Source organism: Taeniopygia guttata, chromosome 27, assembly GCF_048771995.1.
Source record: "Taeniopygia guttata chromosome 27, bTaeGut7.mat, whole genome shotgun sequence".
NCBI classification, from domain to species: Eukaryota; Metazoa; Chordata; class Aves; order Passeriformes; family Estrildidae; genus Taeniopygia; species Taeniopygia guttata.
The window spans coordinates 2364245-2384140 of record NC_133052.1 but is presented as its reverse complement, the minus strand read 5'-3'; the positions used below and the strand labels follow the sequence as shown (position 1 = coordinate 2384140).

The 19896-nt window shown below is 60.2% G+C and overlaps 1 protein-coding gene across 2 annotated transcripts; it reads right to left on the bottom strand.

Annotated features, from left to right (window-relative positions):
- Positions 1–5946: 5946 nt before the first annotated feature.
- On the bottom strand, positions 5947–18727 carry STAT3 (signal transducer and activator of transcription 3). 2 transcript variants are annotated; one of them, XM_030255995.4, is made up of 24 exons: positions 18594–18727; positions 15003–15149; positions 14326–14470; positions 14079–14177; positions 13731–13826; positions 13566–13647; positions 13092–13186; positions 12735–12886; positions 12140–12298; positions 11954–12046; positions 11264–11323; positions 10943–10972; positions 10723–10816; positions 10593–10640; positions 10319–10402; positions 10130–10228; positions 9842–9977; positions 9563–9615; positions 9381–9475; positions 8969–9108; positions 8388–8603; positions 8119–8161; positions 7668–7780; positions 5947–7590 (listed from the first exon to the last, which is right to left on the bottom strand). In XM_030255995.4, exons 2-24 carry the CDS (start codon positions 15128–15130, stop codon positions 7535–7537), a joined length of 2316 nt encoding a protein of 771 aa, XP_030111855.1. In that variant the 5' UTR covers positions 15131–15149; positions 18594–18727; the 3' UTR covers positions 5947–7534. The 2 variants fall into 2 exon arrangements, with proteins under 2 accessions (XP_030111855.1, XP_030111856.1); XM_030255996.4 differs by having other exon boundaries at positions 8391–8603.
- Positions 18728–19896: the final 1169 nt, after the last annotated feature.

Sequence of the window (19896 nt, the reverse complement as noted above, 5' to 3'; positions counted from 1 at the left end):
CACGGCCCCGCCCCCGCCTGCCCCCGCCGACACCGGCACCGGGTAACGGAGCGGTACCGGTCACTGGGCAACAGCGCCGGGTAATGGCACTGAGTAACGGCACCGGGCACCGGGTAACAGTGCCGGGTAATGGCACTGAGTAACGGCACCGGGCACCGGGTAACAGTGCCGGTACCGGGCACGGGATAATGGCATCAGGCAGCGGCACTGGGTGACGGTACCGGGCACCAGCACAGGTTAGTGCCACCAGTACCAGCACCAGCAAGAGGTAATGGCACAGGGTGTCATAAGTGAGTAGTGGCACAGGCACCAGGATTGAAAACAGCTGGAGGCTTCAACACCAGCAGCTGCTGTAGGACACAAACCAGCAGCAGAACTTGGCAGTAAGTACCAGGGAAGCCCAAAGCAGCACCAAGCCTTGGTTCTGGGGGCAGGAATGACCAAATGAGTACCAGGTGGCCACAGACGTGACTGCAGGGCTGCCGTGTGCTGAGACTGGGCCCTCTGTGTGAAGCAGCCCTGGCTGCACAGTGTTCATTCCCACCACAGGCCTGGGCTAACACTTTGCAGCTACGTGCACAGCCAAGATCCCCAGTGCTGCCACAGCCTCAGGCACCTGCTGGGACAAGACACTGCATCCCCTTCTTCCAAGCTGCCACGTCCCCTGCAAGCTGCGAGGAGACCCAGGGCACTGCCAGCTCCTCCGCAGTTGCTCAAGCAGGGAAAGTTGACAGCGGCCGTAAGAAAACCATCCTGAGGAGCTCTTGCACAGCTGGCACCCACAGCAGACTCCTCCTGGCAGCACTGTCACCCTGGGGCAGTGGGGTGCCCCAGGTGATGGGCACCCCGGGGTGCGGCTGCCGTGCGGTGATGGGCAGAGGCGGCAGCAGGAAGCAATACTGGGTGTGCTCGTTCTGCCCCAGCGCTCGCACCCACCACATGGGATCTCCTGGGCTTTCACTTTCGCTACCGACTCATCTTCTGTGGCCTGAAAAAACTCCGGAGGGAAATTCAGCAACCAGGTCCCTCTCCTGCTCCGGGCTGGCAGAAGCACAGGTGAGCTTTCACCGGTGGGAATCCAGGAAGGAGGGGCTCGTCTCTCCTTGTGCCAGTGCTGGAACAGGATCATTCTCAGACAGCTGCTGCACCAACAATTGCAAATCACTTGGCCACTGTGTCAGAGCACAGCCCAGGTTCCCACCTCTCTGCTCTTGAACTAAAGTCCTCTGGCTCCAGGCTCCTCACTGCCTCATCCAGCCCCACGCTTCCAAGAGATAGATACCTGTGGGCTGGACAGGGACCAGCCCAGCACCTGCTCCATGCAAATGCCAGCCACAAAACGGTGCTTTCCAACTCGCCAGCCCCACTCTGTGCCCGGAGCAGCCTTGGTGAATGACTGAATGAGTGACTCCAGCCCAAACAGCCCCCAGCTCCCACAAACTGTTTTGCTGCCTGCGCTCACCCGCTTGGGAGAATCTCACGCACATAGGCTGACACATCACTGCTGAGCCGCTGCCAGCAGAGCCCTGGCTGCAGTTCCCAGCGCTCCTGGGGCACCCCAGACCTCACAGAGAGGTGAGCTGGGACCCTGGCAAGCAGGGACAGGCACCCAAGGTGAAGCCAGCAGCTCCCACACGGTCTGTATGCCACGAGACAGAGGAAAAGGAACACAGAATGCAGCACGGGGCCCTGGTGCCTGCCCACCCTGCTGGGCTGGGATGCTCTTGCTCTGGTGAGTTGCATCACACGGACACGCGGCTTTCACAATCCCTGGCCCGCATAACCCCTTGGCGCAGTCAGCCAGGAGGGCACTGCCTGCTCCGGCCCCAGAAATCAAGGTCACACACAATGTCTGTGGCTGCTGGGGCTCTGTCTGGGCACCACAGATCCAGGAGTATCTGGAGGATCCCAGGGACACACAGCTGTGCCAGAGGCCTGCACAGCTACACGTGCTTGGGAAAGTTGGAAGATGTATGCAAAACACCCTCTGTTCCCTCTCACTTCCCTCCTTTCTCCCTCCCCTTCTGCTACAAAGGGGGGGAAAGGAAAAATGAATTAGTGTTGGGAGAGAAAGTGGAGAGTGCCCCATGCTGAGAGGGCAAATGGAATTCAATAAAATCCAATCACAATTTGTTTTCACCAGGTCCCAAGGAAAACTCCAAACTGGCTGATGGGGATGTTACCAGGAGAAATTCTTTCTTTCCAGAGGAAAAGAACGCAGGAACAGTGACTGAAGCAGTGACCAGTGGAGAGGCTGCCCCTGGATCTGCCCTGGAACTCCATCCCAGCGATGCCCCGAAGCGATCTTAGCCCTGCCCTGGCTCTCTTTGGGCCTCAGAAGGTGTCGGGAAGCCTCTGGGAAGGTGAGCGTTATCCGGGCTGAGCCGCAGCGGACGCACGGCCACCTCGCATGAGCTCAGCAGGATGCCGAGTGACGCCGGCATTCCGGGGACTGAGGGAGTCTGCAGCTCCGTAATGGATTTCCGAGAAAATTGCCTCTGTGTTTGGAGCAGGAGTGCAGCGAGTGCGGGCGGAACAGCCTTCCTTTCTAAGTGGCATCTCAAGGGTCTTAATTATTTATCAGGAGTGGAAGCATTTATTTAGGCGGCTTTGGAGAGGTCCTGACGCTTTTGGCCACTGCCCTCCGGGCACATCCTGTATGCGAGGCTCCTCTGCAATCCTCCTGCTGCTCCCGGGATGTGCAGAGTGCTGGGCTTGGGCAAAGCACCAACACCCAACCACGGCACCTGCGGGCAGGACACGGCCTCAGCTCCATCCCCTCCTGCTTCCCGGGAACAGGACACCTCCTGGGAGAGCCCAGCCCCATCCCATCCCTGCTTCGCAACCCTCACACTCCCAGGTCTCAAAATAAAATCCCCTTGTGATAATCCAGCCCAGCTAATGTAAAACAGATGAATCCCCACATTAGTCACAGATTCACATTTTCCCACAAATGTCCCACTGGAGAAGCAGTGGGGATGGGCCCCGCGGGGTTCCAGCCCTGCTGCTGGTGCAGAGTGAGGCCACAGCCGAGGGGACAGGGCAGCAGCACAGACCCTGCCAGAACCGGCCACCCATGGGTGGCACACGCCTTGGAGCCATGGGCAGGGCGAAGGGGGCACCAGAGACGCTTGTCACTGGCACAGGCTCAGCCTGATGGTGCCTCGTGCCAGCAGAGGGGATGATCAGCTCCAGCAAAAACCAGAAATGACATTTTGTCCAAGGGGGAATTTCCACAGGAAACCTCTGCTTCCAGCCACCCGGATATGGCTGGGAACAACCCAGCACACACTTGGCCTCAGCAGCCACGCGGTGCCATTGCTTGGGCAAAGACTCATTGTTTCCTCCATAGAAACAGCCAGGACAGGACAGCGAGAGCCTGACTGGGTCTGCAGAGGGCACCAGAACCCCCCATCAGCTCAGTGAGTATCTGCACCCGACAGGGCACGGGGGGCCCTGCAGCACCCACAGCCCAGCTGGGACAAGGGCACAATCATCTCATGCCCACCCCAGTGCCAGGGCTGGCTGGGGGCAGCAGGAGCACATGCACCAGGGCTGCACTTGGCCCCCACCCCACGCCGGTGCATCCCAACATCCCTGCACATCCCCACGCATCCCTGTCCTCTCCCTGCATCCCTGCTCTCCCTTGCAGAGCTCAGGTTGCCACAGTAACCGCTCAGTCCCAGCCACTCCTGCCACAAATGTGCTGCCACAGGTCAGCCCAGAGCAGTGGCTGCACCAGGGCCAGGGCCCTTCACCCCGTGCTGGGGTGAGCAGGACCCTTGGTGCTGGTGCCACCACAGCCAGATGCTGCATTCTGAGCCAGGATGCGACACCTGTAGGGAAGCAGGCAGGTTGTGTCCTCCTGGAATGGCTGGGAGGTGGTGTTTTTGGAGATCACACTGTGCTGGAGCTCTGGCTCTGACCTCTGCCACTGCTTGGTTCTGCTCTGCTGTGTATTTATCTGAGTGTGATGCAATATTTATTTGACTGTTGTGTTCTGAGCACTGGAAGCCGGGATTGGGATGGCTCCTGGCTTGGGCAGCAGTGGTATGTGCTCTGCAGCTCAGCTTGTGTTGCTGTGGGAAGATCCCACCCAGCACCTGGGAGGGCAGAGGTGACCCTCAGGCCGGTCTTTGGGCAGGTGGCAACTGAGTCCCGGGGGTCTCTGCCTCCCACCCCCACTGCAGCCCTGCTCATTCAGTTGCTTGGCCCTGGGATAAGATGTGGCCTCTCTAATCCCTGTCTGCTGCCTTATTCCCAAGGAACTGTCAGTATTGCCCAGCTCAGACACCCCAGGTACCAGTGGGACCTTACACGAGCACCTGCTCTGGACTGCCGCTGCTCTGGGGCTGCCCTGGCAGGTGGCTGCCCATCCCCACGCCAGTGTCCGCATCCCAAGCGGATTATCTGCATTTGGAAACCCCTAATCCGTTCGCACGCTTGGCTCAGACACCGTCCCCACTCCTCCCCACTGTGAGCAGCTCTGGGCAAGGAGTAAAGCCACCCCGTGACCTCCTTTCGGAGCCACAAACAACCTTCTGCCCCAGCACAGGCAGACAACAAGGGCAGCAGCCCAACAGGGCTGAAGGAGGCGACAGGATGCTGGCAGGAGGCCCTTGCCCCACTTGCTGCTGGTGCTGCAGGGGTTTCTCAGCCCAGCACAGGGACCTTCCCTGGGCACTTTCTCCAGGCTCCAGGAGCTGCCAGCCTGCTGCTACCCACACAGGAACTCAGAGCTGGGAGCAGTGGCCCCTGGGCTGGTCTTGGCTGAGCAGGGCAGGTGCCAACAGGGATGCAGTGGCCCCAGGGAGATAAAGAACCCCTGATCTGCAGGAATAGGGAATGAAATATGCAGGAATAGGTTCCTGACACCACATGATTGTGGCAACCCCAAGGGTTGCAAATGAGTAAGAGAATTCCTTAGTCCTGGGTTCTTAACTCCATCCTGCAGCTGCCAGAGGGGAGCTGGTACCTGCCAGGGCAGGAGAAGGGGGTCCCTGCCAGCGGGCTGGGCCTCATTCCTTTGTGAGATGCCCCTCACCTGCAGCACCCTGGGCTGTACCACTGAGACAATGATCCAACACAGCTGCCTTAAGAGCAGGAATGGGACTGTGGGGTCTGGGCAGAGCCCTGGGTTGGTTTGACAGTGAAATGGAGGGGCCCTGGAGTGAGGCTGGTTCCCAAAGCAGGGACATGGTCAGCTCAGACCTGAGCAGGATGCTCCAGGGCACACAGAGGGCAGAGAAGGCTCCAGTGCACCTCCAGCGCCTCAAATGATGCAGCACAGCCAGTTCCACATGACCTGCATGAACAATCCCCCTAATCCTGCTCTGACAGAGAAATAATCTCTCCCTCTTGGCCTCATCAGAGCACAAACCCTGGAATGATCCTGTTCTCCGTGGTATTGCAGAGGGTTAGGGATGCAAGTGATGGGGTGGGATCCACCAGGGTGCAAAGTGTGTCACTGTCACCAGTCAGCACTCACAGCCTCATACACCCATCCAGCCGTGCCCTGCAGAGCCTGGGACCTGCTGCCCCCAGCCCCAGCCCCAGCCCAGTCCATGGACCCCAGGGGCCCCACTGCAGCCCCAGACAGCCCCAGACAGCCGAGAGCAGCCCGAGCAGGGCCCCAGAGCCGCCGCGCCTCCCACGCTGGCACCGGCATTTCCTTTCCACGAGTGGAGGAGACCCAGGCGCGTCTCTGGGGCAGAGAGAGCACGCAGGGGCTGGGGCACGGCCACTGCCCCCGGCATGGCCGGGAAGGGCCCCGCAGGCCCCGCTCCGGGGCAGCTGCCCACGCGTGCCGGGCAGGAGCCGCAGCCGGTGCACAGGAGCAAACCGCAGCCGCGCACCGGGGCCGGGCTGCGCCGACAGAGGCCCCAGTTCCCGGAGCAGGGTCAGGCAGGAGCCGCAGGCAGAGCCAAGCTCACACCCCAGAGCACGTCGCTTCAGGGCCTTTATTCTGGAGAAAGTTAAAGCCTGTAGATACAGCAATAAAATATACAAAAAATAAAATTTTTACAGTATTGAATGCTGCCAGGGACTGCGGCTGGAGGCAGCTATGTGAGCGAGCAGAGGGGCAAAGGGCCCTCATCGCCCCTGAGCATCCCCAGGGCCAGCCACGGGCCCCCCCATCCTGCTCCTACACAGCTTGGAGGGGCTTGCCCAGACCCCAAAGCCATAGGGATCCTCCCCCCTGCCCTCTGGTTCCCTGCCCACAGCTGTGATGCAGCTCGGAGGGAGCAGCTCTCCCACTGCCTCCCCCACCCCTCCACTGCTCATCTGTGTCTGTTTGCCCACTGCATGGAAAGGGCAGGAGGGCTCCCCCAGTTTTGTTAAATGCAGGACCACAACCACCAACCCCCCAAAAGTCAGGAGACCTGCCCTTCACAACACCCCTGTCACTGTCCTGCCTGCCCCACAGCATGTTCCTCTCTCCTCACATCCACCTGCCCCCTTCGACTCTTGCCCCTTCCCACCTTAACTGTGAGGGCCAACCTCCAACACAAATGCCACATGAAGCCCCCGAAAAGCTGCAGGACCCCATGCCTGGCCCCTTATAACCCAGAGAGAAGGGGACAGGCCAGGTGCCCCACTGCCAGCCATGCTGGTTCCCCCAGTTCCCCAGGGTCCAGCTGGTCTAACTCAGCACAGTGCTGGAAGCAAGACCGAGCTCCCAGTACCAGCCTGGCCACAGGGAAGCAGGACAGCCCCCGTGGCCTCATCCAGCTCCCAGAATGGGCCACAGCTGCAAATGCTGTCCACACACAGGTGCCATTACTGGGTAGCAGCACTGCCCTACCCCAGGGACACCAGCCATCCCAAAATGAGCCTGGGCTGCCGGCATTGGCCAGACCACTGTGCCTAAAGCAGGAAGCTGGGGACAAGCACAAGCAGCTCCTGAACCTCTGGGCTCTCAGCAAACCCAGGCTGAGTCCAGCAGGGGCAGTGCCTTCTGAGTCAAGGGTGGGAAAACCTGGATACATCCACCTGCAGCTCCAAGCCCTGTACTGGTCATCCTGGCCAGAGGTCTCTAAAACCAGGTGGGTGCAGAGAGGGATCTCAGCCCAGCACCCTGCAAGCTCTAAGAGGTGCTGGGAGCAGCAGGGCAGACCCTGCCATATGGCCAATCCCCTCTGCAATTTCAGACTTGTAGGGTCTTGTGGGTTTGGGTGCGGGCAGTCAGGGCAGCAGCTTCCAGCAGCAGGACTTGGGCTGTGGAAGCGTTTGTGGGAGCCGTGGCTGCAATCGGAGGCAAATAGGCACTTGAATGAGAAAAAATAATAGAAAACTGTTATGGAAGGAAATAGAAAAAGATTCATCCGCCTCCCCCAGAGATGAGCGGCACCACCCCAGAGAGGGGCTGCGCTGCAGGGTCAGGTGAGGACCTGAACCCGCTCAGGGCCCCTGGGCCCGGCTGTTGCCGAGGGCAGGCCCGGAGCAGCTGCAGCCGAGTGGGACAAATCCGGGGGAGCGCTCTGGAGGTGGGAAGGCCGAGCCCGGGGAGGGCCCCGCGCGCCGGCGCAGCCCCTCACATGGGCGAGGACGCACACTCTGGGGTCAGCTCCATGTCGAAGGTCAGCGACTCTGCGGGCAGACACAGCCAGGGTTACGGGGCCCGTGCGGGGCGGCAGCCAGGGCCCCCTGGAGCCCCCCCGACTCACCGAACTGCCCGCCCGCGTTGCTCTCTGCGCCCTCGCTGCTGTTGCCGAACTGCATGAGCGAGTCCAGGGTGCGCGGGGACATGGGCAGGTCGATGGTGTTGCTGAAGGAGGTGCTGTCCGAGGGAGAAGAAGCACAGAAAGCTCCGGAGTCAGGGCCTGGCCAGAGCTATCTAACACCCCCTCTACCCGCTGAGGGGCCCCCCGGGCACGGCCCAGCGGCCCCCAGAGTTCTCCAGAGGAAAGGGGCCCCGGAGGGGAAGAACAGGGCTGTGGTTTGGGCAGCAGCCGGAGCCTAGCTCAGCCCCCACAGTCACCCCAGGCTGGGAACCCCACAGTAACCAAGCAAAGCTCAAATAGACGTGGAAAGAAAGGAAGGAAACCTTTCCCTCAAGCAAGGCTGAGCACACAAACATCCCCCAAGCACTGACAGACAATCCCCAGAAACACTCACGGGGTGACACAGATGAACTTGGTCTTCAGGTACGGAGCAGCACCTGCAAGGAGGGAGAAGCTCCATCATCAGCCACCCAAGGACGAATCCTTCTCTCTGCCTCCCAGAACACAGGCAGTGCCCACCCTCTGCCCATACCCAATGGGACCCCATGGCTGGTCCCACTCCGTGGCTGTGCCCTCCAGGGATGGCACAGGGCTCTGGCTGGTGACAGCCAGTGCTATCCCCAGAGCCTCCCTGTGACAAAGGAGCCACAGAAAGTCAACGACTACCTGAGTCCGTCGCTTCCGAGTGTTCCTGGCTCTCGGAGCGGCAGTACTTTCCAAACGCCTCCTCCTTGGGGATGTCTGGGTACAGGTACACCAGTGGGGACACCAGGATGTTGGTGGCATCCATGATTTTGTAGCCCATGATGATCTCCGCAAATGACATGTTGTTCAGCTGCTGCTTGGTGTAAGGCTCCACCGACTGGATCTGCGTCTTCCCTGTGCAAGGAAGGAGATTTTTTGGCACAGAACAAAGGCAGGGCTGCCTTCAGTCACCCCCAGAGCAGTAGGGACAAGGTGGGCCTGGGGCTGTGTTTAGCCCTACCAGGCACACAGCAGAGCACGGGGCAGAACTGGGACCCGACTGTGTTCAGTGCCATAGAAAACTGCCCCATGGGCAGCACATGGGCACAGACACCCAGAAGGCAAAGACCAGCTAAGGGTGGCCAGGCTCAGAAGTTAACCCATGCAGACAGCTTGTTGGGACAAGGACAAAGGACAAGCGCTTATCAAGGCATCCAAGACCCCTCTGGAACCTGGAATACCAAGCCAGACACCCAGAGTAGCAAGGGTAGAGCTCGTACCACTGATGTCCTTCTCCACCCACGTGAAGGTGATGCCTCCTTCCTTGCTGCTCTCACTGAAGCGCAGAAGAAAGGTCCCCGGGGGCTTGGTGCTCAGGATGGCTCGCTCCCGCTCCTTGCTGATGAAGCCCATGATGTACCTGGGCAGGAGGAAGCAAGAACAACAAATATGGGCCAGAGCACAGGAGCAGCTCCTCCAGGATGTAAGTCCTGCCAGCTCTGCCCAACAACAGAACTCAGCCTGGCCATTGACATTTTATGGATTCCCAGGTGAGTTTTCACTATGAACCAGCAAAAAGTACCCCAGGACAGCACACCTGCACATGGACAAGGCACCCCACGGCATCAGGGTGGAACCCGTGGGACCCCTTCCAAGGCCCAGCCTAACCTCAGGCTCTGGGCTGGCACTCACCCTTCGTTCCAGAGCGCCAGGATGTACTTCTTCACCAAGTCAATGATGTTGTCCAGCCACACCCAGAAAGAGAAGCCTTTGCCAGCCATGTTCTCCTGAGGAAAAGGCAGAGAGGCTGCTAGCACGGCTTGGAAGAAGGGAACAGCCAGTGGAATGTGCTCAGGGAAGAAAGGAAATTCTACCTTGCAAAACTTGGCCCAGGTGATCTGACAGCCAGAGTAATTCACACCTGGTCCTGGGAGAGAAAAAGAACATAACCATTTCAATAGAGCTGTCCTTCCAAAGACACAATTTCCAGGGTTTGTGCCATCTGGGAGAAAACCAAGAACCTGAAAATTACTCAAGCCAAAAGCTCCCAGGCCAAACACAGGACCTCACTCTTGGATGACATGTACAGGTGGGGAATCACGCCGGGGACAACATGGATGGGCAGGACACCCTGCCACGTCACCCACACTTACCCAGCAGTTTTTCTGCCAGCGTGGTCAGCTGCTCAATGCTGAGCCCGCGCTTTGTGGTGGAGGAGAACTGCCAGCTCAGCACCTCTGCCACCTGGTCCCAGGTCCCAATGGGTGGCTTGGTGAAGAAGTTCACGTTCTGCACAAAGGAACACACAGCCCTGAGTAGGACATGGGACAGGAGCAGGGCCAGGTACTGCCTCGGCCTCGCTCCTTGGCCTCAGTTTCCCTCTCTCACCGTGACACCGCCATCCTGACACCTGCCCTGCTGCCTTCCCACACCAGCCCTACCTTGGGGTTGTTGGTCAGCATGTTGTACCACAGGATGGACGCCCAGGCATTGGGCATCTGACAGATGTTGGAGATGACCACCACAGGCAGCGAGTGGGTCTGCAAAGAGAGAATGTCACCATCAGTTGGGACAACTCCCAGGGCTCTACCCAGGCCCATGGCAGTGGAAGGCAGTGACCCATGCCTCACCTCCAGGTCGATCTTCAGCCCCTGGTGATACACCTCTGTCTCAAACGTGATGAGGTGCAGCTCCTCAGTGACTATCAGCGAGGCCTGGGCAGAAGGGGACACCATGAGCACCACAAGACACCCACCCTCAGCCCAACACACGACCACCAAACCCAGCACGGCTGCTGGGCTGGCCTGGCAAGCTGCCAATGTGCCAATCAGTGCTGGTGGATCCCCTCCCAGCTCAGCTGCCCCTGTCGATGGCCAGTCACCCTCCCAGGCCCCTGACACTCACATCACAGTTGGCTCGGCCTCCATTCCCACACCGCTGCTCCCGCAGGGTCTGCAGAGAGAGGGACAGGCTGCAGCAGCACCACAATGACACGTGGCTGCACAGGAGCAGCCCAGGAGCTCGTGGTACCCACCAGGTGTTTGAACTCTGCTGAGAGGCTGCCGTTGTTCGACTCCTCCATGTTCATGACCTTGGTGTTGGTCCCCAGGATGTTAAACTTCCGGGACCTGGGAAGAGGAAAGAGTGTGGCTGACAGGGCAGTCTTGGAGTGAATGCGTGGTAGGATGTTGGCCAGGAAAAAAAAGCAGAAACAAGAAGTAAGGAGCAAAGCAAACAGTGCACAGTGCACTTACCCCCGAAGTGCTGCAACATCCCCAGAGTCCCTAGAAAATGGGAAAGAGACACCAGGTCACGGGAGTGGCCTTCTTACCCTGATGCAGACAAGCTGATGTGCAGTGCTAGCTGCATCACAGCACCAGTCCCATGAGCCCCACAGGCCTTTTCCACACGTGGGGGTGAGTCCTCAGGACTCAGCACCACTCTGCACCCTCCCCCTCAACTGGGGGCCATACTGGCCCTCATTGTGGAGATGGAGCCCAATCCAGGAGCAGCAGGAATCAGTCCCATTCCAGTAAACCCACCCAGTGCCACTGGAAGGGAAGCACAGGACTCACTTGTCAATGCAGACTTTGATTTTCAGCTGATAGTTCAGCTCTGGAAACTTGACCAACAACCTGCAAGAATCAGCAGACACAGAGCATGAACATGCTGTGCACAGAAACTGCTCCTGCTCCACAGGGCACCTGGCACAGCCAGCTCCTCTGGTGGCCCTGGGCACACCTTCACACAGGCCTGGGACATGTCAGCCCTGGCACCTGTCCCCAGAACCAGGGAGGTGCTGGTACTTCCCTGAGCATCCCAAGGAGCTCGTTTGGGCTGCTGACAGCCCGTGCCAGGCTCTGAACCAACACCCTCCACGCTACCCTAGCCAGAGGCTGCCATGGAGGCACAGATGGGAAGGACAAGGAAGCTCCAGGCAGAGCCTGGCGTCAGAGCAGCCTCCCTCCACGGAGGCTGGCAGGGAACATGGCCCAGGCTGAGCAGCAGCTGGCCAGGGATGTGCTGATGCTTCCCACCCTCACAGCAGGATTTACCAGAACCCAGCTGCCTCCAGGAACATGGCAGATCCCCAGCCAGCCCTGCACTGAGTCATGTGGGCAGCACTCCAGCCCACTGGGATCATCCCTGCTGGTATCCAGCCCTTCCCAGCACCAGTGCTCCCCACATAAGCTGGGGGCTGCATCTACAGCAGCATCTTCAGAGAGTGATCCCAGGCTCCCTCACCTGCGGGGGAGGTGACCCACCTGACTTTGGTGGTGAACTGCACACCTGTCTTGATGACAAGGGGCCGGTCGGGGTGCATGGGCATGCAGGGCTGCCTCTCCACAACAAAAGCACTGCAGGAACAGCACAGAGACCACAGTCAGACCTCACTGCCCACCCTCCACCCAGAGCCAAGACTGCCTGCAGCTCCTGCCTGCCTCCAGCACCTTTTCATCAGGTTCCTGAACAGCTCCACAATCCGCTCCTCCAGCATGGGCCGGTGCTGCACGATTGGGTCACCCTTATAGGATACTTTTTGCTGCAGTTCTTCCAACTTCTTGATCTGCTGCCGGGTCTGTAGCTGCGATTCAGCGAGGGAGGTTATCCTAGGGGAGCAGGGAGAGCCAGCATTAGCTCTGGCTGCCAGCCTGCACTGTCCAGCCTGCAGAGCCCCTCTCTCCCCATGCAAGAACACACTCTCCATGCCAAACCAGTCAAGAACTGAGTGTCTCTGTGGCTCCAAGCCCAGAGCATTTCTAGGGCATACATTACAAACAAAACCTGATGTGCCCAGGTGACTCCAGGGCCAAAAACTTTCCAGCTGCCTCAGAATCCCCCAGGCATGGAACTGGGCACAGTGGGACACCTTTCCAGCACCGTGCCTGCCATCATGGCTCAGTCTAAGCTGCAGGCTACATTCATATGTGTAAGCAATCAGAAACCATTTTGCAAGGACATTTCCAGACACCAAGAGCTCATTTCCACAGCAGGTGTATGAGTGACACTGCTCTGGGCACTGACACAGCCCCAGGCAGCTCTCACCAGTTCTCAAGCCGGTCCAGGCAGATATTGGGTGGGCCACCAATGCAGGCAATCTGCTGCCGCCTCTTCCAGTCTGCCAGTTCCTCATCTGCCAGCATCTTCTGCACATACTCCATGGCTGACAGCAGCCCAGCCAGCTCGCTCACTATGCCCTGCCAAGGGAGAAAGCAGAACCTTCAGCACCGTGACTTCCCCCACAGAGCCACAAGTTTCACATTCACAGGCAAGGAAGAAGTCACTCAGGGCTGTGCTTGCTGCACTGCTCCTGGTTCTGGCCATGCAGGAACTACCAGACTCCGGCCCTGAAGAAGGGGATCTGCACCTGGGGGAATGTGGAGGGCTAGCTGCCCCACTTACCCTGCGCATCTGGTCCAGTGCTGTCAGCATTTGCTCCAGCTGCTGCATCTTCTGCCGGGTCACCGACTGGTTGTTCCCGTTCAGGTCCTGCATGTCTGTGCAGAGGTGAGAAGCTTCAGCCACACACAGGGACTCTTCCCACCTTCTCAAATGCAACACAACACTTTCACAGCAAAGTGCAGGCACCCTAGAGCCAAACAGGAATCTGGCACAGCCTCCAAGCACTTCTGTGGCTCTCCTGCACCCACAGAGGCCAATCCCTCCCCATCACACTGCCGTGCTTACAGCAAAGCTCAGTTCAGCTCCCTCAAGGGCAGCATCCATAGCAGAAACAGAAGACCGGGTTTATCCAATTGCCATGCAAATGCCCTGAGAATGAGCACATTCCCTCTGGGAGTGGAGGCTGGAACACCTCTCCAGCAAGTTTCCTTGCAGGCACACTGTGGTTTGCAGATGCTAATGAACTGTCATTACCTCCTTGGCTTTTCAAAGTCTTGTAGTTAAAATCAAAGTCATCTTGGAGATTCTCCACCACTTTCATCTTCTGCTCCAGATCCTTCAAGGCAAGAAATGTGATTTCATTCACAGCACTCAAAAACCTTGGTGGGAAGAGCCGAAGGTGCCCAGGCAGACACATACCTGCACCCTCTTCCTGACATCCTGCAGGTGCTGCTCCAGCATCTGCTGCTTCTCTGTCACCACAGCTGCTGTTGGATGTGTTGCCTGTCCCCCTTGCTGCAGAGGGAACAAGAAGGGCATAAGGACAGGGCTGTAACCTGGGGATGCTCCCTTCCAGCCTGAGGAGGCTCTGCAGGGTCCTCAGCCCATCCCTAACACACACTGGCAGCTGGCTCTTCACTTCATCATCAGGTCCAGGGTGGCACAGGGTCAAGGAGATGAGAGATGGAGACACCCAGCCAGAACACCCAGGCTGCATCCTGGCTGTCAGGAATCAGGATGGAGGCCCTGGGAGCCGTGGGCACTGACCTGGGCTGCGGTGGCAGCGGTCTGGAGGAGCCGGGACTCTTCCCAGAGGCAGCGAGCCACGATGCGAGCTATTTCCATTGGCTTCTCCAAGTATCTGCTCTGTAACGAGTCAAACACCCCACGGTCAGCAGGCACAAGGCAACCCCTAGGATCTCCATGTCCTTGGGGGCTGTGGATGCTGAGCTGTGCCAAGGAATTGCTTGGACCCTCACCAGCTCCCCCACCGTGGTGGCACTTCCCAGCTCACCTGCAGGAACTGCTTGATGCGGCGCAGGTTGTGCTGGTAGAGGACGTTGGACTCCTGCAGAAAGCGGCTGTACTGCTGGTCGATCTCCCCCAGCAGGTTGTGGAACACCAGCGTGGCGTGAGACTCCTTGCTGGCAGCGTACGCCCTGTGCAGGGGAGGGAGAGCCCTGAGTGCCTGGCAAGGGGCAAAGCAGGGGGGCTCTGCTCACACCCACCATCCCCTGTGGAACTTACAGAATCACTGAATCATTTAGGAAGGAAAAGATCTCTAAGATTGAATCCGGCTTGTGACTAATCGCCATCTGGTCAAGTAGACCAGGCAGACAGTGCACACCAGCACCTGATGTCTGTGAGCACGTCCCATATGCTCAAGGACAGGATCCAGCAATCACTGTGTCAGCCCCTTTTACAACAGAGGTCAGTGTTAGCCAGCCCTGGATAGGGACATCCCCCTGCCTCAGAGCCACCTCTGCTCCTGGCCCAGGGTCTAACACAGTGCACAGAGTCCCACTCCAGGCACAGTCCTGCTTCCCTTGATGCCACATGAGCCCCAGAGAGAGAGGGCAGTCCCATCACCAGGGGCCCAGGGAACGTGACAGAGCTCCTCCAGCCCACTTGAGCCCCTGCAGATGGGTGTTATGAGCAAAGTCCCCTCACTGGCATTTTGAAAGGCCTTACCAGTCCTGGCTTTCAATCCACGGGGCCAGGAACTGCCGGAGCTCCATGGGGAAGCTGTCGCTGTAGAGCTGGTGGAGCTGCTCCAGGTACCGCGTGTCGAGCTGCTGTAGCTGGTTCCACTGTGCCATCCTGGCCAGCTCCAGAGACCTGAGGGATGGCAACACAGGTGGCTCAGAGCTGGCTCCTGGCTCCCTCCTGCCAGGACCCAGCTGTGACTACTGCAATCCCTGAAAAGGGTTCTCTGGCCAGAACCAGAGACAGCCAGGGAACGAGCCCAGGGCACAGTGCTCCAGGACAGCTGGCACGGGCAGGCTGGTCACTGGCAACAGGTAGGAATGAGGATTTAATTTGGTCTTGAAGGCACCCCTGGTCGGCCCTGCTGGGAGGCAGGGAAGTGGCTGTGGAGTTTACAGTAAGTGAGGAAGGCGGAGACTGCCAGGAAGCTACAGAAACAAGGAAGGAGCAATTTTCAAGTTCACGACTTGAATCAATGGAAATCAAGCTGACACTAACGAGGAGACTCCAGCTGTGCTGGCAAATGAAGGCACAGCTCCGCGTGACAGCAGCAGTCACTTCCCTGCAGAAAGTGGTTGGCTTTTCCCAAAGGTCCCTGCGCTGAGTGATGCAGCATCACTACGTGGCCTCCTCCCCCAAGGGACTGTTTCCCCATTTGCCTGGATGTGAAAAAAGAAAGTGGAAACATCCTCTGTGGGCTGAGACACCAAGAGGGGACAGACATTGGCACAGACATGGGAGTTAGAGAGGTTTTTGGTACTTCACAGCCCCAAAGGCAGGAGCAGCCTCCACAGGACCTTAACCTTGAACTACAACCCACAGGTGCAATCCTCAGAGAAGTCCACATGAACCAAACCTGCTTTCAATGAAGCAACGAGTGAACATGGAAGGAGAGAGCCAGTGGCCATGCAAGGTCCTGCACACAACAGATTCCTACAGCCCTGGAGTCAGACCTGGCTAATGTGACAGAGCCTCTGCGATGTGCAGTCCACGGGCTGGGCTGGGAGCTGTGGGGCAGCACAGCAGAGCCCCCATTCCACAGGGGGTTCAGCCCTTTGCAGCCAGTTCTCAGCTGCTGCAGCTCAGGGAATGCTCCCTCTGCCCCAGCAGCTGCAGGGCTCCAGCCCTTCCACTCAGTCCTGGAGGCCACTCCTGCTGCATGAGTGGTGCTGCTGCTGGGGGGAAACCCAACAAAAGCACAAGCCAGGCCAGGTAAAAGCCCACCAGCCCCGCAGGGATTGCCCTGCCTGGATGGTGAGCTCAGCCACCACTTCCTATTGCACCAGCCCCTCCGGAAACAGCAGCAGCTGCTGCCCCAGCCCAGCTCCTGCCAGAGCCGTGCTTCCAGCTCTGAGGAGACAGTGCTGCAGCAGCATGGCATGGGAAGCAGTTACCTGGGCAGCCCCTGCAGCGCCCGATGCCAAGGGGCTCACAGGCAAACCTGCCCATCAGGCTGCAGAAACTGAACCAGATGCCACATCCGGACCCATGATCCAAGCAATGTTCCACCTGAAAGCCACAATCTCGGCATTTCAGAGCGGTGCTGGAGCCCCAATCTGAGAGCACCAAAGGGCCAAGAGCAAAGCTCCCAGGCTGCCACGAGGCAGCAGCACTTGGACAGGACTCAGCCACTTCCCACTGCCACAAACAGCTACAGAAGCCAGCCTGCAGCACTAAACTCCAGCTCATCCTGGCATACACCCAAGGCACTCCAACATTCCTGGAGGAAAAGGTCCCCAGGACATTCCTCACAGCAGCAGCCACCACTGTCAGGGAATCTCTGATCCTGCCCTGAACCCCACGCAGGAGCCTCTGCCTGGCCAGCCCCACCAACAGGAAGCCACCCTTGCCTCGGTTAAAGATCCAAGGATTGAACCTTTCTGATTTCCCATCTCTGTGGTCTCCCTCTCCTCCATCTCTGGAATGGAGCCAGAGAGCAGCCGACATGGCCAGGACCAACCCGGCATGATGCAAGCTCAAGGGTAAACATGCTGTCCAGAGCTCAGAGCAGAGCTGCTAAAAGTAGCTCAAGAGCTAAAGTTCATCTTTCTTTATCTTCCTGCAAGGGCAGAGCACAAGAGTCAGGCCGAGCTGCACAGTGTCACCCGCAGCCTCTGGGACAGCTCTGCACACTCCAACCACCCCACTCAAAACGGGGCTGCCCTGGAAGCAACCCTGCAACTGCTCTCTGCCTGCCTTCTCATCTCAGGGACACGCCTGGGAACACCCTGCACTGTGCCCCTACAACAAGCAACGAGCCCTAAGGCAACGTGTATGGGGGAGTCACTGGAAAGGGCCTCAGAAGGAGCCTGGGACTTCACGTCCCCTGCAGTGACAGGAGGAGCATGAAGCTCAGTCACTGACAGCATTGCACAGGCCACATCATCACGGTGCCATCACAGGGTCATGACAGAACACTTCCCAGGGTCCCTGCACCAGGCACCCTGCACCTCACTGTCCCCTCTTCCACACAACCATCAACAGCCCGATGGAAAACTGCTCCACACGGCAGCCAGTCGCTCTGGCGGCACGAGAGACAGTTTGGAAAGGCTGCTAGAAGAATTTGGCTCTGCTTTTCTGCAGCTATTTCAAAGCCAGCCTTGGAGGTGGAAAACAGTGATGCAGAGATTTGCAACAGGAGGAGGGAGACAGCTCTGGGCAACCTGACAGAGTTCTGACCAGCCCACATGCCACAGCCTGCTGTTCCTCATCACAGCTCTCCAAGGTCCATCCCAGCCAAACTCCCACTGCAGCAGCTGCCAGTGGCACTGTCACCATCGGGACACCCACCCACAGCCCTGCTGTGCTCCAGCAGATGGAGAAGACTGGGGGAGTGACAGTGACACCGTCACGGGGGAAGCGGGCTGTGCTCCCCGGTGTGCCCACCGGGCAGAGCCGCTCCGTGCGGGCGCAGAGGGGCGCGCCCGGTGCAGCCCACCCTGCCGGTGTCCCGGGCCCGGGGGACAGGAGCCCCGCACAGCAGGAGCGGGGGCAGCGCTGTCAGCCCCCGCAGAGCGCTCGTTCTGCACACCCGCCTGCTGTGCTCGTCACACCGGCACCACCGGGACTGCCACCGGGGCCAGGCCGCGGGCACCGGGCCGGGCAGGAGGCGTGTGACAGCCCTGAGCGCGCAGCTCCGTTCAGCCCCGCTGAGCCCGGGCACCCCTTCGCTTCCCAGTCCCGGTTTCGAGTCCTGCCGTCACCACGGGGCTGCCAGCGCCGGGACGAGCCGTCCCGGCCCGGCCCGGTTCCGCACGGGAGCCCCGAGGCCGTGCCAGCCTCGGCCCGGCCCGGCCCGGCCCGGGGGGCCGCCCCTCCTCCGGCCCCGCCGCTCCCGCCGCTCTCGCTCTCCGGGAAGCCGGTTCGGGCTCTGTCCCCGTGCCGGGCCGGGTGCGGTGCCAGCCCGGAAGATCCGCACAGACCGACCCCGCTCCGCACCGCACCGCGGCTCGGCCCTCTAGTGCCGGGGAGCCGGGACAGGCCCCCCGCGTTACCCCGCGATGCCGGCCCCGCTCCCGCCCCACACCGGCCGGGGGACGGCGGCTCCCGGCGGCTCCCGGCGGCTCCCGCGCTCACCGGCGGTCCCGGCGGGCGGGGCGGCAGCTCCCGGGCACGGCGGCGATCGCGTCCGGCTGCGCCGAGGGACCGGAGCTCCTGCGGCCCGGCCCCGCCCCCCGTGACGTCACCGCCACACCGCCAATAGCTACTCGTTGCTCCTGCAGCCCCGCCCCGGTAGGCCTCCGACAGCCAATCAGCGCGGTCGTTACGTGGTGCGTCACGCCGCACTGAGAGGGGGCTGCCCCCCCGGCTATTCCCGGATGGCACCGCCTCCCGCCGCGGGGCTTCGCTAGGCAGAGGCGGTGCACGGGGTCGGGGGGGGGGGCGGCTGCCGGGAACAGCCGTGCGGGAAACCCAGCTGAGTTCCGGGCAGCGCCGTGACGTCACGCGGTCGCCGCCGCCGCCGCCGCAGCCTCTTAAAGGGGCCGCGCCGTGCTGGGAGCAGCGCCCCCGCGTGGGGAAAGGGGGATCGACCCCGTGAGGCGAACGGGGATGGATCCCCGTGGGGCTGTGGGGATGGATCCCTGTGGGGCTGTGGGGATGGATCCCTTTGGGGCTGTGGGGATGGGTCCCTGTGGGGCTGTGGGGATGGATCCCTGTGGGGCTGTAGGGAATGGATCCCTGTGGGGATGGATCCCTGTGGGGATGGATCCCTGTGGGGCTGTGGGGATGGATCCCTGTGGGCTCTGAGTGTCAGTCCCACACACAGCTGTGGGGATGGATCCCTGTGGGGCTGTAGGGAATGGATCCCTGTGGGGATGGATCCCTGTGGGGATGGATCCCTGTGGGGCTGTGGGGATGGATCCCTGTGGGGATGGATCCCTGTGGGGCTGTGGGGATGGATCCCTGTGGGCTCTGAGTGTCCCCACGCAGGGCTGTGGGGATGGGTCCCTGTGGGGCTGTGGGCATGGGTCCCTGTGGGGCTGTGGGCATGGGTCCCTGTGGGCTCTGAGTGTCCCCACGCAGGGCTGTGGGGATCGGTCCCTGTGGGCTCTGAGTGTCCCCACGCAGGGCTGTGGGGATGGGTCCCTGTGGGGATGGGTCCCTGTGGGGCTGTGGGGATGGATCCCTGTGGGGCTGTGGGGATGGATCCCTGTGGGGCTGTGGGGATGGGTCCCTGTGGGGCTGTGGGGATGGATCCCTGTGGGCCCTGAGTGTCCCCACGCAGGGCTGTGGGGATGGGTCCCTGTGGGGCTGTGGGGATCGGTCCCTGTGGGCTCTGAGTGTCCCCACGCAGGGCTGTGGGGATGGGTCCCTGTGGGGCTGTGGGGATCAGCCCCTAGGGCTGTGGGGATGGATCCCTGTGGGGATCGGTCCCTGT